This window comes from Anopheles moucheti, chromosome 3, assembly GCF_943734755.1.
Source record: "Anopheles moucheti chromosome 3, idAnoMoucSN_F20_07, whole genome shotgun sequence".
Lineage (NCBI taxonomy): Eukaryota > Metazoa > Arthropoda > Insecta > Diptera > Culicidae > Anopheles > Anopheles moucheti.
The window spans coordinates 24456080-24478764 of NC_069141.1; the positions used below are offsets into that span (position 1 = coordinate 24456080).

A 22685-nucleotide genomic window follows, 5' to 3' on the forward strand; every position below is an offset into this window, starting at 1 on the left:
GTGCTAAATACAGTGCTTTAACTCCTATCTCACACTAATGCAACAGATTAGAAAAATATTATAATTCGACCGAAAGCGGTTTTTTGTTTGGGGCACGGTACAAATTTGCTCTTTACGGGCAAGCACTTTAACTCTCGAGAATCGGGAAAAATCTGTTTAAAATCTTTATCGCACCGTCCCCGTCCCCCGCATTTGAGATGTGATGAGTGAAGCAGCGATTGCCATCGGGTTTTTTTTTTTTAAAGAAGAACAGGGTTAAGCTGTGTTTCAACGCAAAACAATAAACAGAAGATCCCGAAATGGTCAACAATTGGTTGAAAAAAAAACAAGAACGGGGGGAAAAAACAATTTATCCCATTTCTCGATCGTATCGTGATGTTTTTTCCTCTATCGTACGATCGCTATCGATCGATCGTTCGTATGCTCTTTAGTAAGTGTGTGTGCGTGTGTGTGCGTACATTGAATATTCCAAAAGTTAATTCTTTCTCCCGGGTATCGCTACTTCGGAACCCAGTCGGTCCAATCCATCCTGTCTGTGGTTGTGCATTTCCTTTCCGAGTCTGGCTGCCCTTGAACATCGTAAAACCATCATTCTAGCTCTTCTCCAATTCGCAAATGGCGTGTAAAAACAATCCCCACCCACTGTCCCCCTCCCAACCGGGGAAGTTCCTCTGTCCCCCTTACTACTGGTGTTCTCTAACGCGTACAGAAGCGTCATCTTCTATTATAACCATTCGATTGGGCTTCGTCTAACAGAGAGGGAATAAGCGCCATGCCGCCATGAAATTGAACACCCCTTCCCGTGTGCGTGTGTGTGTGTACGGTGTGGTTTTTAAAAAGCGACTGTAAACGTTGAGGGTCCGTCCTCCACACACTCGCTGATCCGTCCGCTTGTTGCGCCACGTTCGGCTTCTAATGGAAAACAAAACGCTTCGAGCGGTGGAAGCGAGAGCGCACGAACTTCTCCCCGTTGCATGTGTTCAAAATGTCCGTGTGTGTGTGTGTTTGTGGGGGTGATGGGGTGCAAAATGCCACCATCATCATCATCATCGACGCCATCTCGCACGCCAACCCCCCGGGAGTACACACCCTATACTGACCTACCAGGGTGGTAATAGTAGTAGATCGAATGGACGGCACTGCTCAGTTCACATTGAGACCGCATCGCGGCAACACCTAGCAGACGAGGAATACTTCACAGCGTCGGTTTTCGTCCAGTCGTTTCGGCGGTTTTTTTTTCTTTACGGCCGTTCACTCTCTCTGACACAGGTTCGTCCTTTCGGTGTGTCCAAACAACGCGGGGATTTTACGTACCAAATCGATCAAAATTAATTCGACAAGCTCTTCGGAAATTCCGAGGTAATTATGGTGTAATTTTTACTGAAAAATCTCCTCCTTTTTCTCTCATCACACAGATCAGTGCCGGGACGTCGCATCAGCACCAGTCGGTGACGGATTACGCGAAGCCAAACCAGGGCACCTCGCACTACCAGAGTACGCTGACGACGGTTTCGACCACCGAACATTTGCCACCGTCGTCCGATCAGCTCGATTCTATGCTCGGCAATCTGACCGCCGATATGAGCCGCCAGGGTGTGAACACAACGCAGAAGGGATGCTGCAATGCCTGTGACAAACCGATCGTCGGGCAGGTGATAACGGCACTCGGTAAAACGTGGCATCCGGAGCACTTTACCTGCAGCCACTGCAACCAGGAGCTCGGCACGCGGAACTTCTTCGAGCGCGACGGTAACCCGTACTGTGAGCCGGACTATCACAATCTGTTCAGCCCGCGGTGCGCGTACTGCAACGGACCGATCCTGGATGTACGTACCTTGGTTTGGTGCACCCCACCCCTTTCGAACGAGAGGCAAAACTTTTAAACAAATACGATCTTTCTGCTTTTCGATCTCTCTCCCAATCTTCAACGCAGAAATGTGTTACAGCGCTGGAGAAAACGTGGCACACGGAACACTTCTTCTGTGCCCAGTGCGGTCAACAGTTCGGCGAGGATGGATTCCACGAGCGCGACGGTAAACCGTACTGCCGCAACGACTACTTCGACATGTTCGCCCCGAAGTGTAACGGTTGCAACCGGGCCATCATGGAGAATTACATCTCCGCGCTGAACAGCCAATGGCATCCAGATTGTTTCGTCTGTCGGGTAAGTGCGGCTCGTGTGCAGGAATCCGATTTTAACGAAATTTCTTCCTTTCGCACCGCCCCGTATGAAGTCATCCGGTGGGTGAGAGCGTCAATTTAGACGCGGTATTTGTTTTTGAGCAGCTCCAGCGTATACATCTTTTCGGTTGCTGAACCGGTGCTCTCGTATGTAGATCAGTAATTGATTTTATTTATAGGACTGCTCGAAACCGGTCACCGGCAAGTCGTTCTACGCGATGGAAGGCAAACCCGTCTGTCCCGGGTGTGTTGGCGCCGATGAGGACGAGTAAACTAAGCGACCAATAGCATACATAGTAGCATCGCACGATCCTCTCTGCGTGGCGAACCGAACACGTGCACACGTTGGTCGATTCGATATGGCCGAGGGAACGGAACGGACACGTTGTTGCAAGCATGACATGAAAGGATGAAAGTTCTCACGGATGTTACGGGCGACCGCCGACACGCGTAATGATGCAATATCCGGGGCTTAAACAGCGCGAAGTGGCCAGTCCGGGCGGATGATCATCCGGGCGCTGATTGGCATTGGAGTTTAAAAATAGAATTCCGAACCCTCGTCGGCCGGTTTGATTTGGTGGCCAGTCAAAGCTCCATCAACATAAGGCCGCCTCCCGCCGCTCATCTGTCTCTGCCCGTGTCCTCAACAACGCGACCGATCGTGCGTCCTCGGCCAAATCAATCGACCAACGGCGTGTCCACAACCACCGTCTCATCCGTCCTGCGATGCTGAAAACCCCTCCCCCACGAGATGACCTACATTTGTTCTGTCTCCTGTACGCACACACACGCACGCACGAACAACTCAAACACGCATCACAAAACACGGCCGCAAGTTTTGCAACTATTTTCAGCCACTATTCACACACAACGCGTGCGCGTGTGTCCTGTGTGTGGTTTCGGAACGTGCCATAACTGCTACCCTCCCTGTCCGGACCCCCACTCAGTATCACACAGCTGTAGCATTTTTCTTCCGCCCATGAAGGTCATGTTTCTAGGGTAGTCTGTCGCACAGAACCATTCACACACGCAACCTAGAAAACGGAGGTCCTTTACTCATCATGACAAGACAAATGGCGCACCTGCAGACAGAATGACGCCCAACCCAGCCATCTACGTGATGGATGGATGTACGGATGCGACTATAGCGACTGACCATAAGCACACTGTTGGACTATTCGAAAGAAAAACCAAACCAACACCAAACCACTGGCGCTTACTCTCACTACCTTTACGAGCTAACACAAAACAAAATGGCTTTACGTTAGGGAAGAGTACTTCAAACGCGGTCTCCCCTTTTTATCTTTTGATTCTAATATATTGTTAAATGTATATTGTAAATAAAGAGCGATATAAAACGAGACGATAATAAACAACAACAAAAAACACACACAAAACAACAAAACAAAAATTACTTTTTTAAAAACACGTCAACGCACTGTGCGCGTTATCGTGCGTGTGTGTGGCCTTGGCCGGACGCGTATGCGTATGGCACATTTTTGGTGCTGACCTTTTTTTTTGTTGTTGTTTTGGTTTTTTTTTTTTGGTCAGTCCCGGTCACGGATGACATCATCCTGCACTGTGGACGGGTGACGTCATGGAGATGCCCTAGACCAATATGCGTGCACCACCCACGCGTCCCGCGTCAGTGTCCGATCGGATAGAACTGTACGAGCCACCAGACGTCTCCATTTGATGTGCCTATGTCTATCCGACTTTTTGTTTACTCTCACGAACCCCGGAACCTCTATGCAGAGAAAGGAGACGGGAATGATGTATTATGCGCCATACGAACAGGAACTGATCATGGATTTAACCAGGCGGTAAACTAATTAGAATGAACTGTTGAAGGATGCGAGTATGTGAGACGTATAGCTCGGAATAGCGTTAACCCGTCCGTCATCTGGGGAGTGGTGGTCTAATTTTGAAGACTTCCAGACACCGGAATCCCGAAATGGCTATCCCCTTGCCAGTTTTTGAACATAAAAACCCTGTGTAACTGTGCCGGGCTGGAGCCGTTGAGTTCATACGCAGCGCAATTATGTCATCGCTAGCATCTGGAAGCGGCAACAGTAATTGGACCAGGCCGGAACTAAAGTCGTGTAGAATTTCTTATCTTATTGCCTATGTTGTTTTCGTTTATCGACCATATACCTTGATTGTATCGCCCCAAGGGAGGGTGTGTGAATGGTTGGTTACACCTATGTGCGCATGGTAGTGTGAGTTCCTGTAAGGCCTGTATTTTTGAGTTGCTTTTCACACCTCACCTCAAGTTGTGTGCAATAATTTGCAAGTAGCCAATCTTACCTGCGCGTCTATTGTTCAAACAGTGTGAGGGAAAGCTTTGTTTACTGCAGGGGAATGTTATTCCGTCATCGAACTACCGTGACACATCTAGGCTGTACAATTATACTGACTTTAAACACATTATTTACCTTGATAGCAGGAGAACGAAACCTGCTAAATGACCTTGGGACATTAAAACAACCAAAAAGTAGTAGTTACCTTTCGCACGTACCACCACCAAGTACCACACATGGACAATTTTCCTATTTGATCGCATCGAACAACGTTTGGCACCGGTTTTGAAAGCTTCTGCCGTAGTATGGGGTCCTAAAAATAAGGTTTGCCAGTTTGTAGCGGCAGCAACCCACCCACGCTGGCGGATCACTTTGAAGCAAAAGATCTTCGGTGTTGACAACTTCCGACTTTTGAAGTGTGGCCAAGCGCGCGAGTGGCTGGTGGAAGCGAACCGAAAAAAAATTTAATAAAACGAAGACGAAAACACACGCGTCTGCCAGGACGGAAACCAGATTTTCGTGCCCGGAACTGGCCTGGTCCGTTTTGCGGGTGGGAAAATCGCTCACCTCCCACCCAATCGGATCTGCTGTTGGAGCGTAAATTAAACCGACGGCACCTCTCCCCCCCCACCCCCTTTTTGGGTGTGTAAGAGTGTGGCTTAGGAATACAAACATTCAAAACACATTTCTGACCACCCCCCCACCCGAATGGAGGATGGAAAAAGATTGAAAACCCGTTTTCCGCTGGGTAGATATTTATAGACGAAAGAAGCGAAAGATGTTGTTTTCTCATGGCTCACTCATTCACTATTATTTGGCATTAGTCGTCTCGGGCGCTCGGTACAAGTTGTACAAGCCCCACACTTAAATATACAAAGTGCGGTTCCGGAGTGTGCACCACCACCGCCTTGTTTGGTTTAGTTTGGCTCGGTTCCTCGGAGTTTCTCTTCGTTTTTGTTTTGTATAATCATTTATCACTTGCATGTGATTGAATCCAGAAGGTGTAATTTTCCCGTTCCGGACGCTTTATATATTTTTCTCTTCCCTCAAATCGAACATTTGGTGGGTGAGAGACCCTCGTTAACCTGTGTGACATTTCTTGGTGACCTTGATTGGTGGGTCAAGTGTGGCCATCGAGATCCTTAGTCGGGATAATCTGGAACTGTGAGAGTATTTCGCCCTTCTGCTTACGATCTTGTATAACATTTTATCTGAGTGGAGTGTCTTTTCCTATTAGGTGTTTAACGGACTGACTATGTTCTGTGTTGAACTTAATTAAGTCATTAGACGGTTAGCTCAACGACAAGACGAGATGGCTAATTTGTTTGGTTATTAATCCAATAAAATTAATTACTCTTAAAAGTGCTTCAACATTACGGGACGAAAGATTTACTACGGCTTGACCATTCTCCTGACCACATGCATAGCTAAAAATTTTATGATTTTGTTTTTTATCAATTATCAATGTATCAATTCCTTTTACCAATTTTGGTATTCATTTAGTAGACCACAGGTGTCGGCAAATTCCAATAGAGTTATTATTATTTAATAACTATTATTTCTTCTCTATAGTTTTGTTTGTATAAAGCGAAACAGAAACTGAGAGCGATTTCTTTGTAGCAAAGTTGCAGTTTGCTGGCTCGAGCATCTTCGACCAGCTGCCAATCATTTCAACGGTCAATTAGAAACAAATTTAAATTAGCGTAGAATGTGGGCTACAATAATTGGGGCCATTAATAATTATCATTCTCTACGGTCTTGCGGTGTAGTGAAGGGCATTTCAGGTTTGTTCCATACCTTGAAGCGAACACGATCGGAATTAGCACCTAAGTTGTGAATCGTACTGTACGTACAACAGGAATGGCAGGGATTTTCTATCTATCTGTCGCATAAATGTTATCTTCTTAAAGAACATTATTTTTGGCTTATCTATTCGCATTGAAAGAGGTCTCTCTTTGCGCAATGTAATTCTCAACGTATATCCTCTAATTCTCCACGTATCCAGCTTCTCCGATTCTGCAGATCTTTTTGACTTTCTTTAGCTCCAATGCAACCAGTTTGTTATAGCGAATTTCAAAAGATCACAACACACATCCAGAACTTAAACGATCGAGACTTGTCACTTCCGTTTAAGCATGTGAACCAGCTCCGTTGCAGTGTTGTTGTCCACCTGCTAGTGCATTACTATTTTACTGTTACCATCACACTGTTCATCAAAACACCCTCTGTAATTCATTCGTTTTTTCTTCCTTTCATTTCCCTTCCAGGATTGCCGCGAACCGTTCCACGGTGGTTCGTTCTTCGACCATGAGGGCTTACCGTACTGCGAGACGCACTATCACGCTAAAAGGGGATCGCTGTGTGCCGGTTGCTCGAAACCCATCACCGGCCGGTGCATTACGGCGATGTTTAAGAAATTCCACCCGGAGCATTTCGTGTGCGCCTTCTGCCTGAAGCAGCTGAACAAGGGCACCTTTAAGGAGCAGAACGATAAGCCCTACTGTCATCAGTGTTTCGATAAGTTATTCGGTTAAGCTTAAGTACTGGAATAGGGGAATGCAGTTGCTACTGCTGTCCCCCATATGACAAGGACAAGTGCACAAATATCTTCCCTTCTGTGCGTATATTTTACGTCTTTACAATTCAACTGTCTTCCGAAAGTAGTGCGTTTTTTTTTCTTCTTTCACACGGCATCGCTATCGTTCACATTTTGCTATAACGTAACAAAACAAAATTCAAACGCTGGAGCTAGTTTCGGTTAAATCTGTTTATATTGTTTTAAAATTATAACTCATATTTCCCCGCTGTTTGGAACAAACACATGCGTACTTCTCTATAAAAAAAATTAAAAACGATTCAGTAGCGCTTTAGTGCGGCGTCAATTAATATTAATCAGAATACGGTAAACAGTAGCGCGTAATGGTGACACTACTCCCTTATACTCACGGCTCACGGTAACAATGTGTGCGGTGGTGGCCCACCTTTAGATGAATTGAGATATGTTTTGTTATTGATGAAGCTGACACAACAAGATAAAACAAAAACATATGTGTGTTGAAGTTTACTAACTAACCACAAAAAATGATAATTATGCATTCATATGTAACCGGGTTTGTTCTCCGTTTCTTTATTTTTATTATAACAAGCAAGGCTGCAAATCGAATAGAATATTGTTGTACGGTGGTACAATCGTGCATGCCAATTCGTCCCTTAAACGGCACACCCGTACCGTATACATTAAAATATTTAAACGAAAAACCTAACCGGCAACACACACAACAAAAAATAACGTAAGTGTAACAAAACAGGTTTTCTAAAAAGCTAGCAAACTAAGCAAGCCTGGAACACTGTTTGGGGTGTAATTTTAGGTCCTCCTTCCTAACCACGGTTGCAAAACATCCCGTATCGGCCGCATTTGCCGTTTCTTAGTTTGTCTGTTGAAACAGTTTCCTAACTCTTTCTATCGTTACAAAACTAGCATTGCCAATTCCAAGAAGTAAAATAGTCAACGTTCTAATGATACAACATTTTAGCGGCAGACGCGAGCGATAACACACGCGATACACAACACTTGCAAAACGCTTGCCATTCAAACCATTTTTCATCGGTCTCGGAAGGGAGTGGATCGATGGTGTATTGAGTAGAAAAGAGAAAGAACGTATTCGTTTGAACTAAAAAAATCCATAAAATCATTGTAACATGTGAATAAAACATTGAACTATTTGTTCAATATACGTGGATGTGGTGTATCTATGGCGGTCAGTTCTGGTCAGTTCCGAAAATTTCCTTGCATGTACTTCTTCATGTGAGACTTCCTAGTGCAAAACATCAGTTAGCTAGATAACTCGTAGTCCGTACACATGTGTAGTGTCAATAAAATACATTTGTTTGAATTTTAAGAGTCATATCTTCTTTTTGAACCAACGACTTAATGTAAGGCCAAACACAAAGCCGTATCCCCACCAGTCCTCCAGTAAATACTGTCTTTCGACTCTTAAATTCGCGATTTTCGTTTCGCAACAAGCACCATCCGAAAGTATTTTTATTGATAAAACAATACGTAAGTATAATGGGGGTGTATTATTTGATAAAGGCGGTTATTTTTGAACATTCTGTTTTAATAACTCTATCCGCACCATGTCGATCGTTCCACGCACATTATTTTCGTGCCTTGCGCATGCGTTTAAATCTCCACCAGTAGATGAAAACAGTGCATATCCGAAATCCCATACAAATCAGCTGTTTTCAGATTTCCGATACCAAGAGAACATGTTTTTCAAGAGATGACATCTTCAGCGTGGAATAAATTTGCCTATCCGTATTGCATTGCATACCATCAAACCAGCGAGAGCGATCGCTAGCGTAAACTAGGCGTGGCATAAATTTGCCCATCCGTATTGCATTGCATACCATCAAACCAGCGTGAGCGATCGCTAGGGCAAGGAAGGTGGATGAAACGGCATCCTCGCCCAAACTTTCCAGCGGCTGCTACGAAATTCCATACAAAACCAACCGTTTTCAGATTTCCGACACCAAGAGAGCATCCAAAACAAGAGGTAACATGTATGTCCCTGCAGCGTGCCTATAGCTGAGCCGCTCTCGCGTGTTATCATTGCGCGTGATAGAAGAGTTTCCACTACGTTGGATATTATTGCAGGGTTTTTGGGGACTATATTGACATGTTCAGCGTGATGTTGTTTGGCTCGTTTGGTATCTCATATAATTGACTCGTTCAGCAAGTTATCTTTGCCAGCAACAACATTTCACGGTCATTTGATAGCTCTACCGAACTTGTCAACGCATATCATAGCATAGCTTAGCTTTTGCCGACCAAAACAACACCGAGTACGGTTTGTGAATACAGACGACTCCAACCCTGCACCGCTTTAAGGGGAAAATCCCCTCTCTCATTCGCGCGGTAGTGAGCTCGGCTTTAGCATCGGCAGCTGATCTCGCTCACACCATTCGAGCGATTCGATCGCCATGTTTGGCTATGTGTAGCGTGGGTGTGTGATCTGTATCCTCATTTCACTCAAGCGAGTGGAACTGTTTGCTCTTCGGTATGATCGCCTTGTGTGGTTTTGTGTCGCGTGTGTGTGGGCAATACCCACATTTTGCTCATGTTGTACAGTACGATCCCCTTGTGTGGCTATGTGTTGCGTGTGTATGGACAACTGAGATAACAACTGGAGAGACAACTGACGAGACAACTCCACCAGTCGATGAAAAAATTGCGTATCCGAAATTCCATAAAAACTTGCCGTCGTTGTCGACCGGTACGAAATTCCATATAAAACGGGCTGTTTTCAGATTTCCTACACCAAGAGAGCATCCAAAACAGGAGGTAACATTTGTTCCCCTCCAGCGTGCATAGTTTGTCACTTGGGCCATCACTACGCATACCATCAAACTCATCTCACTTCATCTCACTTACACTAGCGATCGCTCTCACGGGTTTGATGGTATGCGTAGTGATGGCCCAAATGACAAAATATGGGAACAAACATGTTACCTCCTGCTAATACATGCTCTCTTGGTGTTGGAAATCTGAAAACAGCCGGTTTTGTAGGGAATTTCGAAGCAGCCGGCGGAAAGTTTGAGCGAGAGATGAGGGAGACTTCCCATTTCATCCATCTCACTTGCGCTCGTGATCGCTCTCACAGAAATATGAAAACAGCTGATTTGTATATTTTGCACAATCCATTTGATTCATTTATTATGTTTTTTATGTTATGATAAAACCAACGATTCCTTTTTAAATTTTAAATCCGTTCAATTTGTCCCGAAAATAAGTACAATAATAAAAGAAGCAGAAGAGGAACGTCATGCTCCATACAAAATATATGTAATACTCGGGTATGCTGGTTGTCAACTTACGTGGTAACGTTTAAAATAAATCAAAATTAAATACTTACTGCTTGTTTAAAATTACAATGTATACACCAAAAAATCGGAAATAAAATCGGAAATGAGTTTATTATCAATGTTTAGCAAATGAGTAGAGAAAAGGTCCAAATAAAATGCCGAATTGTTTCTATGTTGAAGAGCTCCCAAACGGTTTTATTGAATACATGAGTTTGTAATTTAATAGAACAGCTAGAAAGACGAAAGGACGATGGATGTTTTAGTACGAGGTATTCCTTACCACCCTCACTCGTAAGCTTTGGATGTTAAACAGGTGGCTTCGGATTACCTATCCGGATACAACTCTCGGGCCGATTTAATGCCCCAAAGTGTACGATGACACTGGTGCTGCTTTGACTTCCGGAACGTTGTGTCCGTTCCGTGCAACCAATCGAGATACCCGAACGTTCCGAAGCACTCAGTAAATCTGTAAACATACAACAAACATTCCTATAAAGCTGTGCAAGAATATCCCTCATACAGCAGTTTGGCTTAATGATTCATACTTTGCGTGATGATAATCGTGGTACTCGGAGCTGAGAAAGAACGGCAAATGGTAGCCACAATGATCCCGAAACGTGTTAAAGATCACCAACGGAAATCAGATGGCAGTGGTGAAGATGTGCGCCTTCATGAGCTGTATTCCGATCATCGGCGGGATCATGTGGCTGATGATGTGCCAGATCGGATGGCAGTACATAGCGGTCCAAGCAAACGGTGCCGTCCATTCGTGGTGCTTTTTATGGACCAGTTTGTACCGTGGCTTGAGGTGCAAGAATCGATGCACGACGTAAAATCCAATCTCGGCCAAGAACACACACACGACCAGATCGCGCAAGATCACACCCACGTCCGGCACCGAACCACGGATTGTTCCATAGTAGCCAGCAAACGTTAACGGGATACACTGTTTGATTGCACAAGATTGTCTTCATCACCCGCCGCAGATCGTTCGATTCTATCGGTTCATTTTTACCGGGTTGCGTTTTGTATCTACGCAAAAACGCCGGCCTGTTGCTGATTGGCTGTGGAACAGAACTTTCACATGCGGCTTGCGGGATGTTATCACCTAAAAGTCTCGACAGTTGGTTCGCTGCAGCAGATCGTTTCTTGCGTAATGCAGCAAAGAAAAGCACCACTGTTCCTGATCGCCGCGGACGTGGGCACAATACCACAGGCCCGAGTTGTCCGGAAGAACGTTTCAGCTTCGCGTAGTCCTCCTTCTTTTTCCAGCTTTGATCCACGGTGAGCGATACGCCTTTTCGTAGGCTACAAGGAACGCTTATTGTGCGTACGTTTGCGTAGCGTACAACTGCGGGTTGAAGAAAAAAGAACTTATTGCAGTTATTCGTATGCAGAGCAACCCGTTTTGCCGAAAAACAAAGATGCGGAGAGTCGGTGCGAAAATCTACACAATGGAGTAGAAATCAAGATGGCCTAGGCCATCACTACGCATACCATCAACATCTCATCTCACTTCATCTCACTTACACTAGCGATCGCTCTCACGGGTTTGATGGTATGCGTAGTGATGGCCCAAATGACAAAATATGCACGCTGGAGGGGAATAAATGTTAGCTCCTGTTTTGGATGCTCTCTTGGTGTTGGAAATCTGAAAACAGCCGGTTTTGTATAGAAATTTTGAAGCAGCCGGCGGAAAGTTTGAGCGAGAGATGAGGGAGACTTCCCATTTCATCCATCTCACTTGCGCTGCCGATCGCTCTCACGGGTTTGATAGTATGCAATTCAATAGGGATGGGCAAATCTATTCCACTTTGCAGTTGAAGCAACAAAAAGTCTAGAAAAATAAATAAATTATACATAAATACATTACATAAAATTAAAAATATAATTGTACAAAAAGTCTACGTGTGTAAATTTGGTTGACAACTCTACGGTTAAATGAGACAGAACAGGTGACAAAATCGGTCGGACCCCGACTTTGACAGATCGAAACGGATGAAAAACAAAGCAACACTGTTTACAGCAAGTTTTGCTTCTCAAAAAAACATTCACATATTACCATCGGTGTGCCACCACCTGCCGAATAACTGCGTGCTGTTTTGGTGCGAGGCTTCGGGATCTTATGGTTTCGTCAAGCTATTATGCAAAGATATCAAGCACGATAAGAACACACATAATGGCCAGCGAAAATTCGACACCGGCCGACTATTCGGCACTAATTGGCGAGGATGGAAAAAACAAAACAAACGTAAAGTGTGTTCACTGTGGATCCTTAATCCTGAAACCGGCCAACAGTGATTTCGACGGTACAGAGGTAAGGCGCTTACTACTCCCTCGTGTATTTCCCTTGTCTGATCTGTTTCCTGCCTTCTTGCAGTTCCAACTCCCGCTGGCCAAACAAAAACGCCAAACCGCGGACAAGGAGGACGAGTTTACGAGCGAAACGTTGAAAGACTTCTGGATGGTGGAGAATATGTACACGTTCGAAAACATTGGCTTCAGCAACACGGTCAACAATCGTAAATATCTTACCTGTGCGGATTGTGAACTTGGCCCGATTGGATATCACGATTTGGAGACGAAGAAATCCTACATTGCTCTTGCCCGTGTGCAGCACGCGTGAGGTGGTGGTCGGGTGTGATTGTGAAGCCAGTGTAGACGGCGACGTCCCATAATATGTTAACCTCACAGCGATGCATTTGTTTGTGGATAAGCAGTCCTCAAATAAAAAAAAACGACACGATACTTATTTTGTAACTATATAATTGTCTCCCCACTTTTGTCCTATTGCAAAATTTGGTTCTTTGCATTTAGAAATGGCTGTAGTTTGATGAACGGTATTTCTAAATGATAGGAATATTAGAGTACTTCCGATGCGATCCGTAATAACAAGATGAAGAAAAGATCGTAAAAATATACATTTAGTGCTTGTTCGCAATAAACTCGATTCCGAAATAGGATCTACAATCCGAATGCGATGGCATCAAAAATAGGGTATGGGTTACGATTTATTGAATCTAAATGTAATAAAATCAAAATAACATATTTTATTTTCCATGCATTTCGCTTATCGTCTATCTTCTTAACACGATCAATGCCGCGAATACCCGAATTCGATACACCCCGGCGTTGCTTATGGTTACCGGCAAGGGGTATTTAATCACCCCAAATTCAGGTAATGCGGATGCTATACTTCTGGTCAAGTAAGCATTGATAGCGGCAATTTTTGACGCGACTTTATGGATTCCATGCGTTAATTAACCAAATGGTCCGCTAAATATTTGCCACGCTTTGTGGTGTGTTAAGCTAAACGTTTTTGAGTTTGTGTCTTCAACAACTCACAAACCGTGGGGGAGGGGGATTCTATTTGTTTTTTTTCTGCAACAGTTGCCCTTACACTCTACATTCATACCCTTAGTTCACGTACTCTACAATGAACGCCTGTTCCTCAGTTTCAATGACCACATCCTGCTCCAAAATGTCTAGACCGTGCTTGTTTTTGTTGTGCTTCTTCAGCTCCCCATTCGTCTTGTAGCTGTTGCCACACATCTCGCACGAAAACTTACGCTCGGCCGTGTGCGTAAGCATGTGCGCCTGCAGATATCGGGGCCGCTTGAAGCTTTTGTTACACGTCGGACAGTTGTAGTTCGCTTCGGACGTGTGCATCTCCATATGCTCCTTGTAGCTAAACCCACGCCGGAAGCTGCGACCACAGATTTCGCACTGAAACGGTTTCTCGCCCGTGTGCAGCTTCATGTGGGTCTGGAACTGGTTTAGGAAGGCGAACGATTTGTTGCACATGTCGCAACGATGCACTGGCTTATGTTTGGTGCGCTTGTGCACATACATCGCACCGTACGTCTTGGCGGTGTAGTTACAGTCCGGGTACGGGCACGTTTGGTGCTCCTCCTTCAGGATGGCCGGTCGCTTTACGCGTTTCGCACGGCTAGCCAAAAAATCTTCCCGCTCCTGACCGGTCAAATGCTTCGCCAGCTTGTGTGCGTCTAGCAACTTAATGCCACCGAATGTTTCGCCACAGTACTCGCATGAACATTCCATGTCCCGGAAGTGCTTTTCCGTGTGGCACTGCAGTTGGTGTCGGTCGTAATAGCGCTTGCTGCAGTACTTACACTGATACGGCCGATCGCCCGTATGCAGGCGCACGTGCCGATCCAAGCGGGCCTTGCTGCCAAACACTTTGCTGCACGTGGAACATTTATACATCTCCGCGCGCAGTGCCTTATGGCGCTTCATATGGTTTTGCCACGTTTTTTTATGCGTAAATCCGCGGCCACATTCGTCACACACGAACAAACTGTTGCTGTGGTTTTCCTTGTGCTTTGCTAGCTGCGCTTTGCGTAGAAACCGCTTGCCACAGATGTCGCACCAGTATGGGTAAAGGTGCGAGCGAAAGTGGTTGTGCAGCGAGGAAACCGTTTTGATCGTACGCCCTGTCAAATCGTGGACAACGCATGACTTACAGTCGTACGGTAGCATCGTGCTGTGCAGATCGAGATGATGCTCTAACAGCTCTTCCGACTGTTCCTTTGAGTCGCAAATGTAACAGTGGAGGGGATCGAATGCTTCCTCCTCTTCCTCCACCTCGGTCGCACTGTCCTCGTAATATACCAACTGGTCCTGCGTCTGATCATCTGTATCGGTCTGTATGCTATCATCCATCGCATCGATTGGGGCTAACTTAACACGCGTCATTTTGCGCCGCTGATGTTCCGGTTGTCTCCGTGCGACTTTGGAATCTTTCGACCTAGAAGGCTTTTCATCGCTGTACGATTCCGCTTCGTCCGCCGACTGGATCACATCTATCTTCATCTCCACCATCTGCTCATCTTTCAGCGTTGATCCATCGCTATCCATGCTGTTGTAGTCGAGGTACGTCACCTCGTTGTCTTCCTCCATAACGTAATGTTCCAGCAGCATGTCATTGTCCGACTCTTCTTCCGATTTCACAAACTGCAGATTAAGCATCTCCTTATCCGTAACCATACCAGCATCCACCATTTTGGGCTGTCGCGGTTTCACTGTGTTGGTCTCCTTGTGGCACATCTCCTTCACGGGCTGTGAGAAAAGATGCTTGTGCCGCTTGGTCAGCTCATCCATTCGCTTGCGGACAGTTGCATTACCTTCCGTTTGATACTCCTCCAACCTTTCCGATACGGAACCGCTCCAGTAAAAACTGCGCAAACGTTCGTCCTGCTTTTGAAACTCGTTCAGAAACCGGAACGCACAATCCAGCTTACAGAAGCACCGCTGGCAGATGCTGCGCGGGTAACCGTCCTGGACCTCAATCTGGCGACCACACAGCTTGTACAGCATTTCCGGTATCATAACCCCATCCACACGTTCCATCAAGGGTTTTAGCTGCGCGGATTTTAGCAAACATATTCGGCAAAAGTCGTCGGATGACACTACGTTTTGGAACCGGTGATGAAGCACACGTGAATCAAACGGTAAACAAATGGAATAAGGTTTTACAATCTGCTTGTGCTAAGCTATGACCATAAACACGAAACGCGTCCTACCTTCTGCAAGCAGCTTTTCTTCGACGGGTTTACTGCGCTCCGGGGCAGATGATGCGCTCGGTGCGGTGCCTTGTTTTGCTTCACTGGCTGGTTCCATTTTGCGTCGTAAGCGCAAAAGATTTATTGAAGTTTCGATCAACAATAGCAGATGAGGGTAATTTAACGCACATCAGTAGAAAACACTGCGTTTTAACAACTTTTCACCATTTACGACACACAAGCATCTTCTATCGATCTTGACGTTGACGCCATTGATGGTCTGACAGTTCCAGTGTCATGGAGACGCAGTGTTGCCAGCATTTCGTTCGGTTTGAAATTATGTAACGAACATTTCAAAAGAGAACATTTATGTTTTAATAAATATAGCATGGACAAATTACACAAACATACAGAACCGTCTCCTCACTGGTGATTAATGTACTCGATAATATACTCCTCCTTGGTGACCTCATCTATGCCGATGCTAACTATTGGCTGCTCAACGACAATAGATTCTTCCACCGTCTCAATAACTTCACCGTACGTTCCATCTAGCTCAATGCCCTCATTCACCAGCATACCCTCTGGAACATTTTCTACAAGCATTCCATCCATTACGGGATCATCGTTCATCAGGACAATCTGTTCGTTTACAGGCCCACCAGCCGGCTGTTCCAGCCGTCCATGCTTGTCTTTCCGATGTCGGTTTAAGTCGCTCTTGTACTTGAACGTCGCGCTATCACAGTCTTCACACCGGTACGGCCGAATGTTAGTGTGCGACATACGGTGGTTAACCAGATTGCGACGGCGCACAAACTTTTTATCGCACACATCGCACTCGAATCGCCGGACGTTCGCGTGCGAATCCATATGCTCCCGGTGGCTTTGCGAGCTCATGAACGATTTGCTACAGAGTTCGCATTTTAACGGGCTGTCCGGCGAATGGTAAATACGCCGATGTCGTCGCAACTCACAAGATCTAGCAAAGCGCCGACCGCATTCCTCACACCGGTGGGCCATTTCGTGCCGGAGACGATGCAAGTAATATGCCTGATACGTTAGTGCCACGTGCGAACAGCCAGGGTACGAACAAGGGCGTTGTCGCATTTTAACCACACCGGAGGTGGTTACTTTCCTTTGTTCGACCGTTCCATGTGACCCAAGATGCTGTCGCAACATTGCCTTGTTAAAGAACGCTTTTCCACACTGAGTACACTTGTGGCCGCGCTCATTATTATGTCGCGATACGTGTGTCTTTAGCTGTCCCGAATGGGTAAACGTTTTTGGGCACAGATGACATGAAAACGGTCGCTCGCCGGTGTGTGTCCGTTCGTGACGATCTAGGCGGGCCCGAGTGCCAAAAACACGGTCACAGTACTGACATTTGAATGTTCCCATCTGTTCGTGATAGTGGATACGCATGTGGTACTGAAATGAGGGACGATATTGCATTGTGACGCCACATATGTCACACGTGTAACCTTCCGGATTATCGAACATTTCGTGCCGATAGCGTATGTGTGAGTATGCTGTGGTGTGTTTGCGAAAACGCTGTGGACAGTGTGGACATTTCAGGGGGTATGAATGCATTCGATAATGGCGCTCCATCATTGCTAACGAGGTAATCAGCGTGGCATCGGTTGAATCATCCAATCCACCGGCCTTCGTGCAGTGTGGACATCTGTGCGGCAGCATATCTACGTGGCTCACTAGATGGTCCCGGTAAGCTTCCTCTGTTTCCAGCACAGTATCACATATGTAACATTTACAGGGATTAATAGTTGTTTCCTTTACACCGGTTAGATTTTCCGCTTCAATTGTCTTTCGCAGGATGTGGCGATTCCGCAGCGTTTGCTTTGGAGCGCGTGCAGGTATGTCCTTTCTAGATTGTTCTGATTTCGAAGAGCAATCACAATCTACAACAGTCCACTCGGCTGGTGGCTGGCAAGTTTTGTACAACCTTGCTGCATCTGCCTCCCCCTCAGAAATGTTGGGCGCATCGCCCTTAGGATCAACTTCGACTCTTTCCGTCAGTAAACTTGTTCCGTGCTCTGCCACCATCCGGTCCGTGTAACTATCTTTCGAGACAGTGATTTGTGTTTGATATTCAAACAACTTCGTTAACAGTGTGCCCTCCTGATGGTAGTGTCTCAACCGATGCTCGTTACAAACAAGCTCTTTCTGTATATGATACGCATAGTCCAGCTTGGTCACACAGTGTGAACAGACTCCGTCCGGAAGATATGGTGTTTCTTTCAGCTTGAATGCACCTAACAGTCGTTCCAGCATTCCGGCCAGCGTAACATCTTTCAGCATCGCATCGAAAGGCAACAGAAAAGGGAATTCTCGCATGCACAGCCGGCAGAACCGTCGTAAAACAGCTTTCTGTGCCGATGTGGAGGAAGATTCCAGGGGAAAAGATGTACGATTTGTGTCTAAAAATCAAGACAGGTTTGTTTAACGATGTAGATAGTAGGACAAACACAATATTTACCCTCGCGCTGCATCTCCATCGTTTCCAAAGGCGAACTATCAACTGAACGCTTCGAGTTGTCAATCACGCACAAGATGTACAGAGGGACAGATGGGCGAAAAACATTCTCACAACATATTGCAGCAACCGCGTGTGCGTGCGGTTTGGTAGAACCTATCAAAACAATTTTCCCGATTACGTTTGTTCGGCGTTGTACTTTTTCCGTTCCTTGTTTATAGTGAAAATTAATAGTTCCCAAACCGAAGCAACTGTTCTAAGCGCTGCTAATACACTTCCAACAAAACAGCATAATGTCGGAAGCAACGAACGAAATACCACTGGACCGCAAGCTGACCGAGATTTTTGACGAAGGATACAGCGCCATGAACCGCCTGGATGAAAACACGAACATTCCTACCAATGCAAACGAATTTCAGGTCAGTAAGGCTTTCAAACAAATCTCGTTCGGCTTGATTACCAACGACTTCGTTGAATCGTTTTAGCTAGCAGTAAAGAAAGCGATTGGCCTGTTTGAAGATGCCACCAGGCTCGTCAGTCTGGTCGGAATGTTTAGCACAAACGAATCGTACGAGGAAGTTCCAACGGAAAATCTGCGCTACTTTCTGCTGCCGTATTTCCTCGGCAGCATGACCTTGCGGCTGTGCAACGTGAACCGGGCGGAAGTTGTTGAAGTGGCGGAAGTTTACTTTAGGTAGGATTCCAACTTTGATATTGATATTTCTGTGATATCACTGTGATATTTCTACAATTTCCAATGTTTTAACCATTTCCTTTTTCTGGATCAATACATTTGTAGGGATTTTTTAGCACGGTGTGAAAATTACAAATTATACGAAACTCCCGATAAGGACAGTGAGGCTGCACTGAACGAATTGGCCCTGGTACCTGGTGCATCGAGCGATAAGATACGCGAACTGCAACGTATGGGTCAGCAGAGGAATGAGAAGATACGCAAATTTCAAGAGAAAAAAGAGCTGGACGAAAAGGTTAAACAGCTGCGTTACGTGGTTGAACAGTCCGAGGCAAAAATAGACGATGAAACGAAGCGAGATTTCTTTCTATCCCTGTTGAAATCGGCCATCGTAGAATCGCAAGACGAGCTGGAAAGTATTGCGAGAGAAAAACAAATGATACAGTACGTTACTGTCGCCAAACAAAGTGGCGATAATGAGTTTGAGGACGGCGCCTTAAGTTCTGGCATGAAAAAACGACCAGTAAAACCCCTAAAACCCATCATCATCACCCGGGACGCAGTGCAGAAAGCCGTTTATGGTAGGGGCTACCCGAGCCTGCCGACGATGACGGTGGCCGAATTTTACGAGCAACGTGTAGCGGAGGGTATTTTCCCGGATGCGGAAAAGATGAAGGAAGTGAACAAAAACTCGCTCATGAACAAGGTGCACATGGATAATGCGGCCGAACAAGATCGTGAAGATGAGGCACAGGAGCAACTGATCGAGCGTGATGATGAGGAGTATCTGGCGCGTCAGCGAGCCAAGGATGAGTTCAAGGATGAACATCGTCGGGGTGAAGGAAACCGATACAACCGTAGCTAAGGATAGTGAATAGCTGTTTATTAATTTTGCCCTATTGTTTTATAACTGTCTGCAAACCCATCTCGCTACCGAATAGAGGAGAATCACCGGAATGCATGCTCGTTTGTGTGTGGTGCAAAGGTATATAATATGCTTATTCTATTGTTTAGCCGTTGGGAATTTATATTTCAATCTCCTTCGAATCTTCCACAAACTCGACCACGTACTCCCGCACGACATTCAGTTCGCCTGCATTCCACTCGGTGCGTATGATGTTATCCTTCACCTTCGTCCACGTGTCATCCTCCACCTGCAACTCCTCTTCCAGTTTCACCTCTTGGATCAAACCTTCGTCCACGCTCAGATCAGCGGTGGATTCGTCTATGAGTTCATCTTTCATCTTCTTTGTTGTATTAGCGGACCTTTGGTACGGTTTCCTCGGTTTCCCCGAATGCATCACACTCATGTGCTTGCGGACATACTTCGGTGCCACAAACCGCTGACCGCACTCTTCACATACGAACGGCTTATTATGGCGTTGTCGGTGCTGCGTCATTATCGTACTGGAAACGCTCGTAAACGCACAACCCTCCGTTTTGCAGCGATACAGTCTGGATCCATCGGACTGTAGCGTGTAAATGTTACGATCACCCTTGGGCGGTAACAACGCCGTCTCACTGTGATAGTTTTGATGATGCTTCTCGAGCGACGCTTTGCTGTTGAATGTTTGTGAACATTTGTCGCACTTGTGACATCGTTCGCCCGTGTGTAGTCGCAAGTGGTCGAGTAGATTACACCTCCGGCTAAAGCGTCGAGGGCAATAGGTGCATTTGTGGTTCCTTTCACCGGTGTGTACCGTCAAGTGACGCTTGAGCAACGCATTCGAACCGAACGTACGACCGCACGTGTCGCACTTGAAACGTTCTGTCGTAGAGTGTTTGTGACGCCTGACGTGCTCCTGGAAGGGACGTCGCGTGTAGTACCGCTTGCCGCACCATTCGCACGTAAGCCCTTCCTTCGAATGCTCGTGATAGTTCCACAGATGGTGATTGAGCAGATACGTAGACATAAACCGTCTGTAACAGTGGTCACATTTGTGCGGCATCGTATGCATCATCATGTGGGTGTTCAGCTGGATAACGCTCCGCAACACAATATGCTTGGCAGGTGTCTGTTGTTCCTGTTCTGTCGGTTCTTTTTCGGGTTCATCATCCAATGGTGGATCCGCAATACATTCCGTACATTCGTACGGTAGCATGTGGATATGATGCCGAAAGTGGTCGTCACGTAGTGCGATCGAATCATGTTTCGTATCACAGATGTAGCAGGTGGTTGTGGAAAACTGGTTCTGTTTAATCTTTTTGCCGTGCTTGTCTTCGTCTGGTTTGGGACGTTTGCGTAAAGAGCTCGGATACTTACGCCGGAACCGTACCGGTTTCAATTCCGCCAGCTTTTGCGGCGTAAGTGGATTGAGACTGTAGCTCCAGTCGTCCTCATCGACCGACGTGCCCGTGCTGGACGAGTCCCAATCGTTTGGCAATTCGCCAAAACTAGTATCCTCTTGTGTTGTGATCGGATCATGCAGAATTTCTTCTGCTTCGTCCACTGTAACAGTTGAGTTATCCTCTTTGACAACGTCTGCGATGACCATCTGTTCGGGTTTCTGTGGTGCGGCCGGATTTGTGGTCGGTACTCCCCGTCGCTTTGGGTTTACCACCTTCGCAACCATCTTCTCGCATGCTTTCAACTCATCTCGTGCATAATTTTGGCTTGACGATGGCGATAGTGATTCCTTCGCTGGTGCTTTAATCTTCGCATTAGCTGACAAATTTAGCTCCAGTGGGAACTGTTCGTAGTATTTGATCAGTTGCTTCTGCACGACCAACTTCAGCAGCAGCTCCGTTTGACTTATAAACTCCTCCCGGATGCTATACGCCAGCGTCAACTTGCTGACGCACTGTTCGCACATAAACCGTGGCAATGCATCATTATTTTCATGCTGAATCGTAGAAGAAAATGAGAATCAGAATGAATCGTACAGTACAAATCCAGCCCTGCTTTTCACTTACCTCGAAAGTGGTTAGCTGAATAAACATATCCAGCAGCGTAGTCTTCTTAATTTCCGCATCGATCGGAATCAACGCACCTTTGCTGTACTGCAGACATATGCGACAAAACAGATCGCGGTACAACAGCAGCTTTGGATTGCTGGTTGAACCTGAAACGACACAAAAAATACTGAATCGTACCGTGAAATGTCGAAAAGTCAGTTCCAAACTCACTAGAACATTCAGCAGACATTTTGGGGAATCGATTGTAGGTTAAACAATTTATTTTGATTCGAGGCGTCACTGCTTTCTGCACGTTTGACTTTTCTGCGTCATTACATCATTGACATCGAATTGGGCGGGTTGGACAGCATCTTTACCGAGGTTAGTAGAGCCAAACACATGTCGGTAGCGTGGTGTCGGAAGTTGAGTTCCCTGAAGCAAAACCGAAAGTTATGAGACGCATATGAGTCCTATTGAGCGTTTGTGGAATTTTGGATGGATTTGGTGCATTAAAAACGAGTTTGACGGCCCTAACCTCGGTGAGAGTACAATTACAAAGAACTTGATTCGTCTAACATTTTTGTTTTTCACGAGGCCAAGAAGCAAATGAGGAATTGTTTCAACCACTGTCAGGCAGAAGGAATTAGAAGAGAAAAAGATTAAAAATCCTCATTCGGGTACCAAAATCTTCAACAGGACGAGGGCTAACCGTGTTCCTGTACATCTAGGTTTGTCAG

The 22685-nt window shown here is 45.9% G+C and overlaps 5 protein-coding genes and 1 pseudogene across 9 annotated transcripts in view; 3 read left to right on the top strand and 3 right to left on the bottom strand.

The window, feature by feature from the left end:
• Positions 1 to 8373, top strand: part of LOC128304474 (leupaxin) — a 56744-nt gene extending 48371 nt beyond the window's left edge. For 3 of the 5 annotated variants that reach the window (XM_053041668.1, XM_053041666.1, XM_053041667.1), the window contains exons 7-9: positions 1416 to 1826; positions 1934 to 2164; positions 6749 to 8371. In XM_053041668.1, the coding sequence (XP_052897628.1) occupies positions 1416 to 1826; positions 1934 to 2164; positions 6749 to 7015 (909 nt within the window). In that variant the 3' untranslated portion in view covers positions 7016 to 8371. Of the gene's footprint in view, positions 1 to 1415; positions 1827 to 1933; positions 2165 to 2360; positions 3543 to 6748 lie in introns of those variants that run through there. The other 2 variants (XM_053041665.1, XM_053041669.1) reach the window with 2 other exon arrangements.
• Positions 8374 to 10599: 2226 nt separating this feature from the next.
• Positions 10600 to 12411, bottom strand: LOC128300798 (fatty acid hydroxylase domain-containing protein 2-like; annotated as a pseudogene).
• On the top strand, positions 12356 to 13250 carry LOC128305633 (guanine nucleotide exchange factor MSS4 homolog). The gene is made up of 2 exons (XM_053043185.1): positions 12356 to 12663; positions 12727 to 13250. Exons 1-2 carry the CDS (start codon positions 12472 to 12474, stop codon positions 12970 to 12972), a joined length of 438 nt encoding a protein of 145 aa, XP_052899145.1. The 5' UTR covers positions 12356 to 12471; the 3' UTR covers positions 12973 to 13250.
• Positions 13251 to 13339: 89 nt separating this feature from the next.
• On the bottom strand, positions 13340 to 22271 carry LOC128300801 (uncharacterized). Its single transcript, XM_053036998.1, has 7 exons — positions 22180 to 22271; positions 21967 to 22115; positions 20083 to 21896; positions 16296 to 16775; positions 15890 to 16053; positions 14617 to 15775; positions 13340 to 14535 (listed from the first exon to the last, which is right to left on the bottom strand). Exons 1-7 carry the CDS (start codon positions 22196 to 22198, stop codon positions 13764 to 13766), a joined length of 4557 nt encoding a protein of 1518 aa, XP_052892958.1. The 5' UTR covers positions 22199 to 22271; the 3' UTR covers positions 13340 to 13763.
• On the bottom strand, positions 16256 to 18380 carry LOC128305631 (zinc finger protein 90-like). The gene is made up of 2 exons (XM_053043183.1): positions 18363 to 18380; positions 16256 to 18303 (listed from the first exon to the last, which is right to left on the bottom strand). Exons 1-2 carry the CDS (start codon positions 18373 to 18375, stop codon positions 16292 to 16294), a joined length of 2025 nt encoding a protein of 674 aa, XP_052899143.1. The 5' UTR covers positions 18376 to 18380; the 3' UTR covers positions 16256 to 16291.
• On the top strand, positions 18497 to 20060 carry LOC128305632 (immunoglobulin-binding protein 1). The gene is made up of 3 exons (XM_053043184.1): positions 18497 to 18778; positions 18845 to 19053; positions 19159 to 20060. Exons 1-3 carry the CDS (start codon positions 18653 to 18655, stop codon positions 19916 to 19918), a joined length of 1095 nt encoding a protein of 364 aa, XP_052899144.1. The 5' UTR covers positions 18497 to 18652; the 3' UTR covers positions 19919 to 20060.
• Positions 22272 to 22685: the final 414 nt, after the last annotated feature.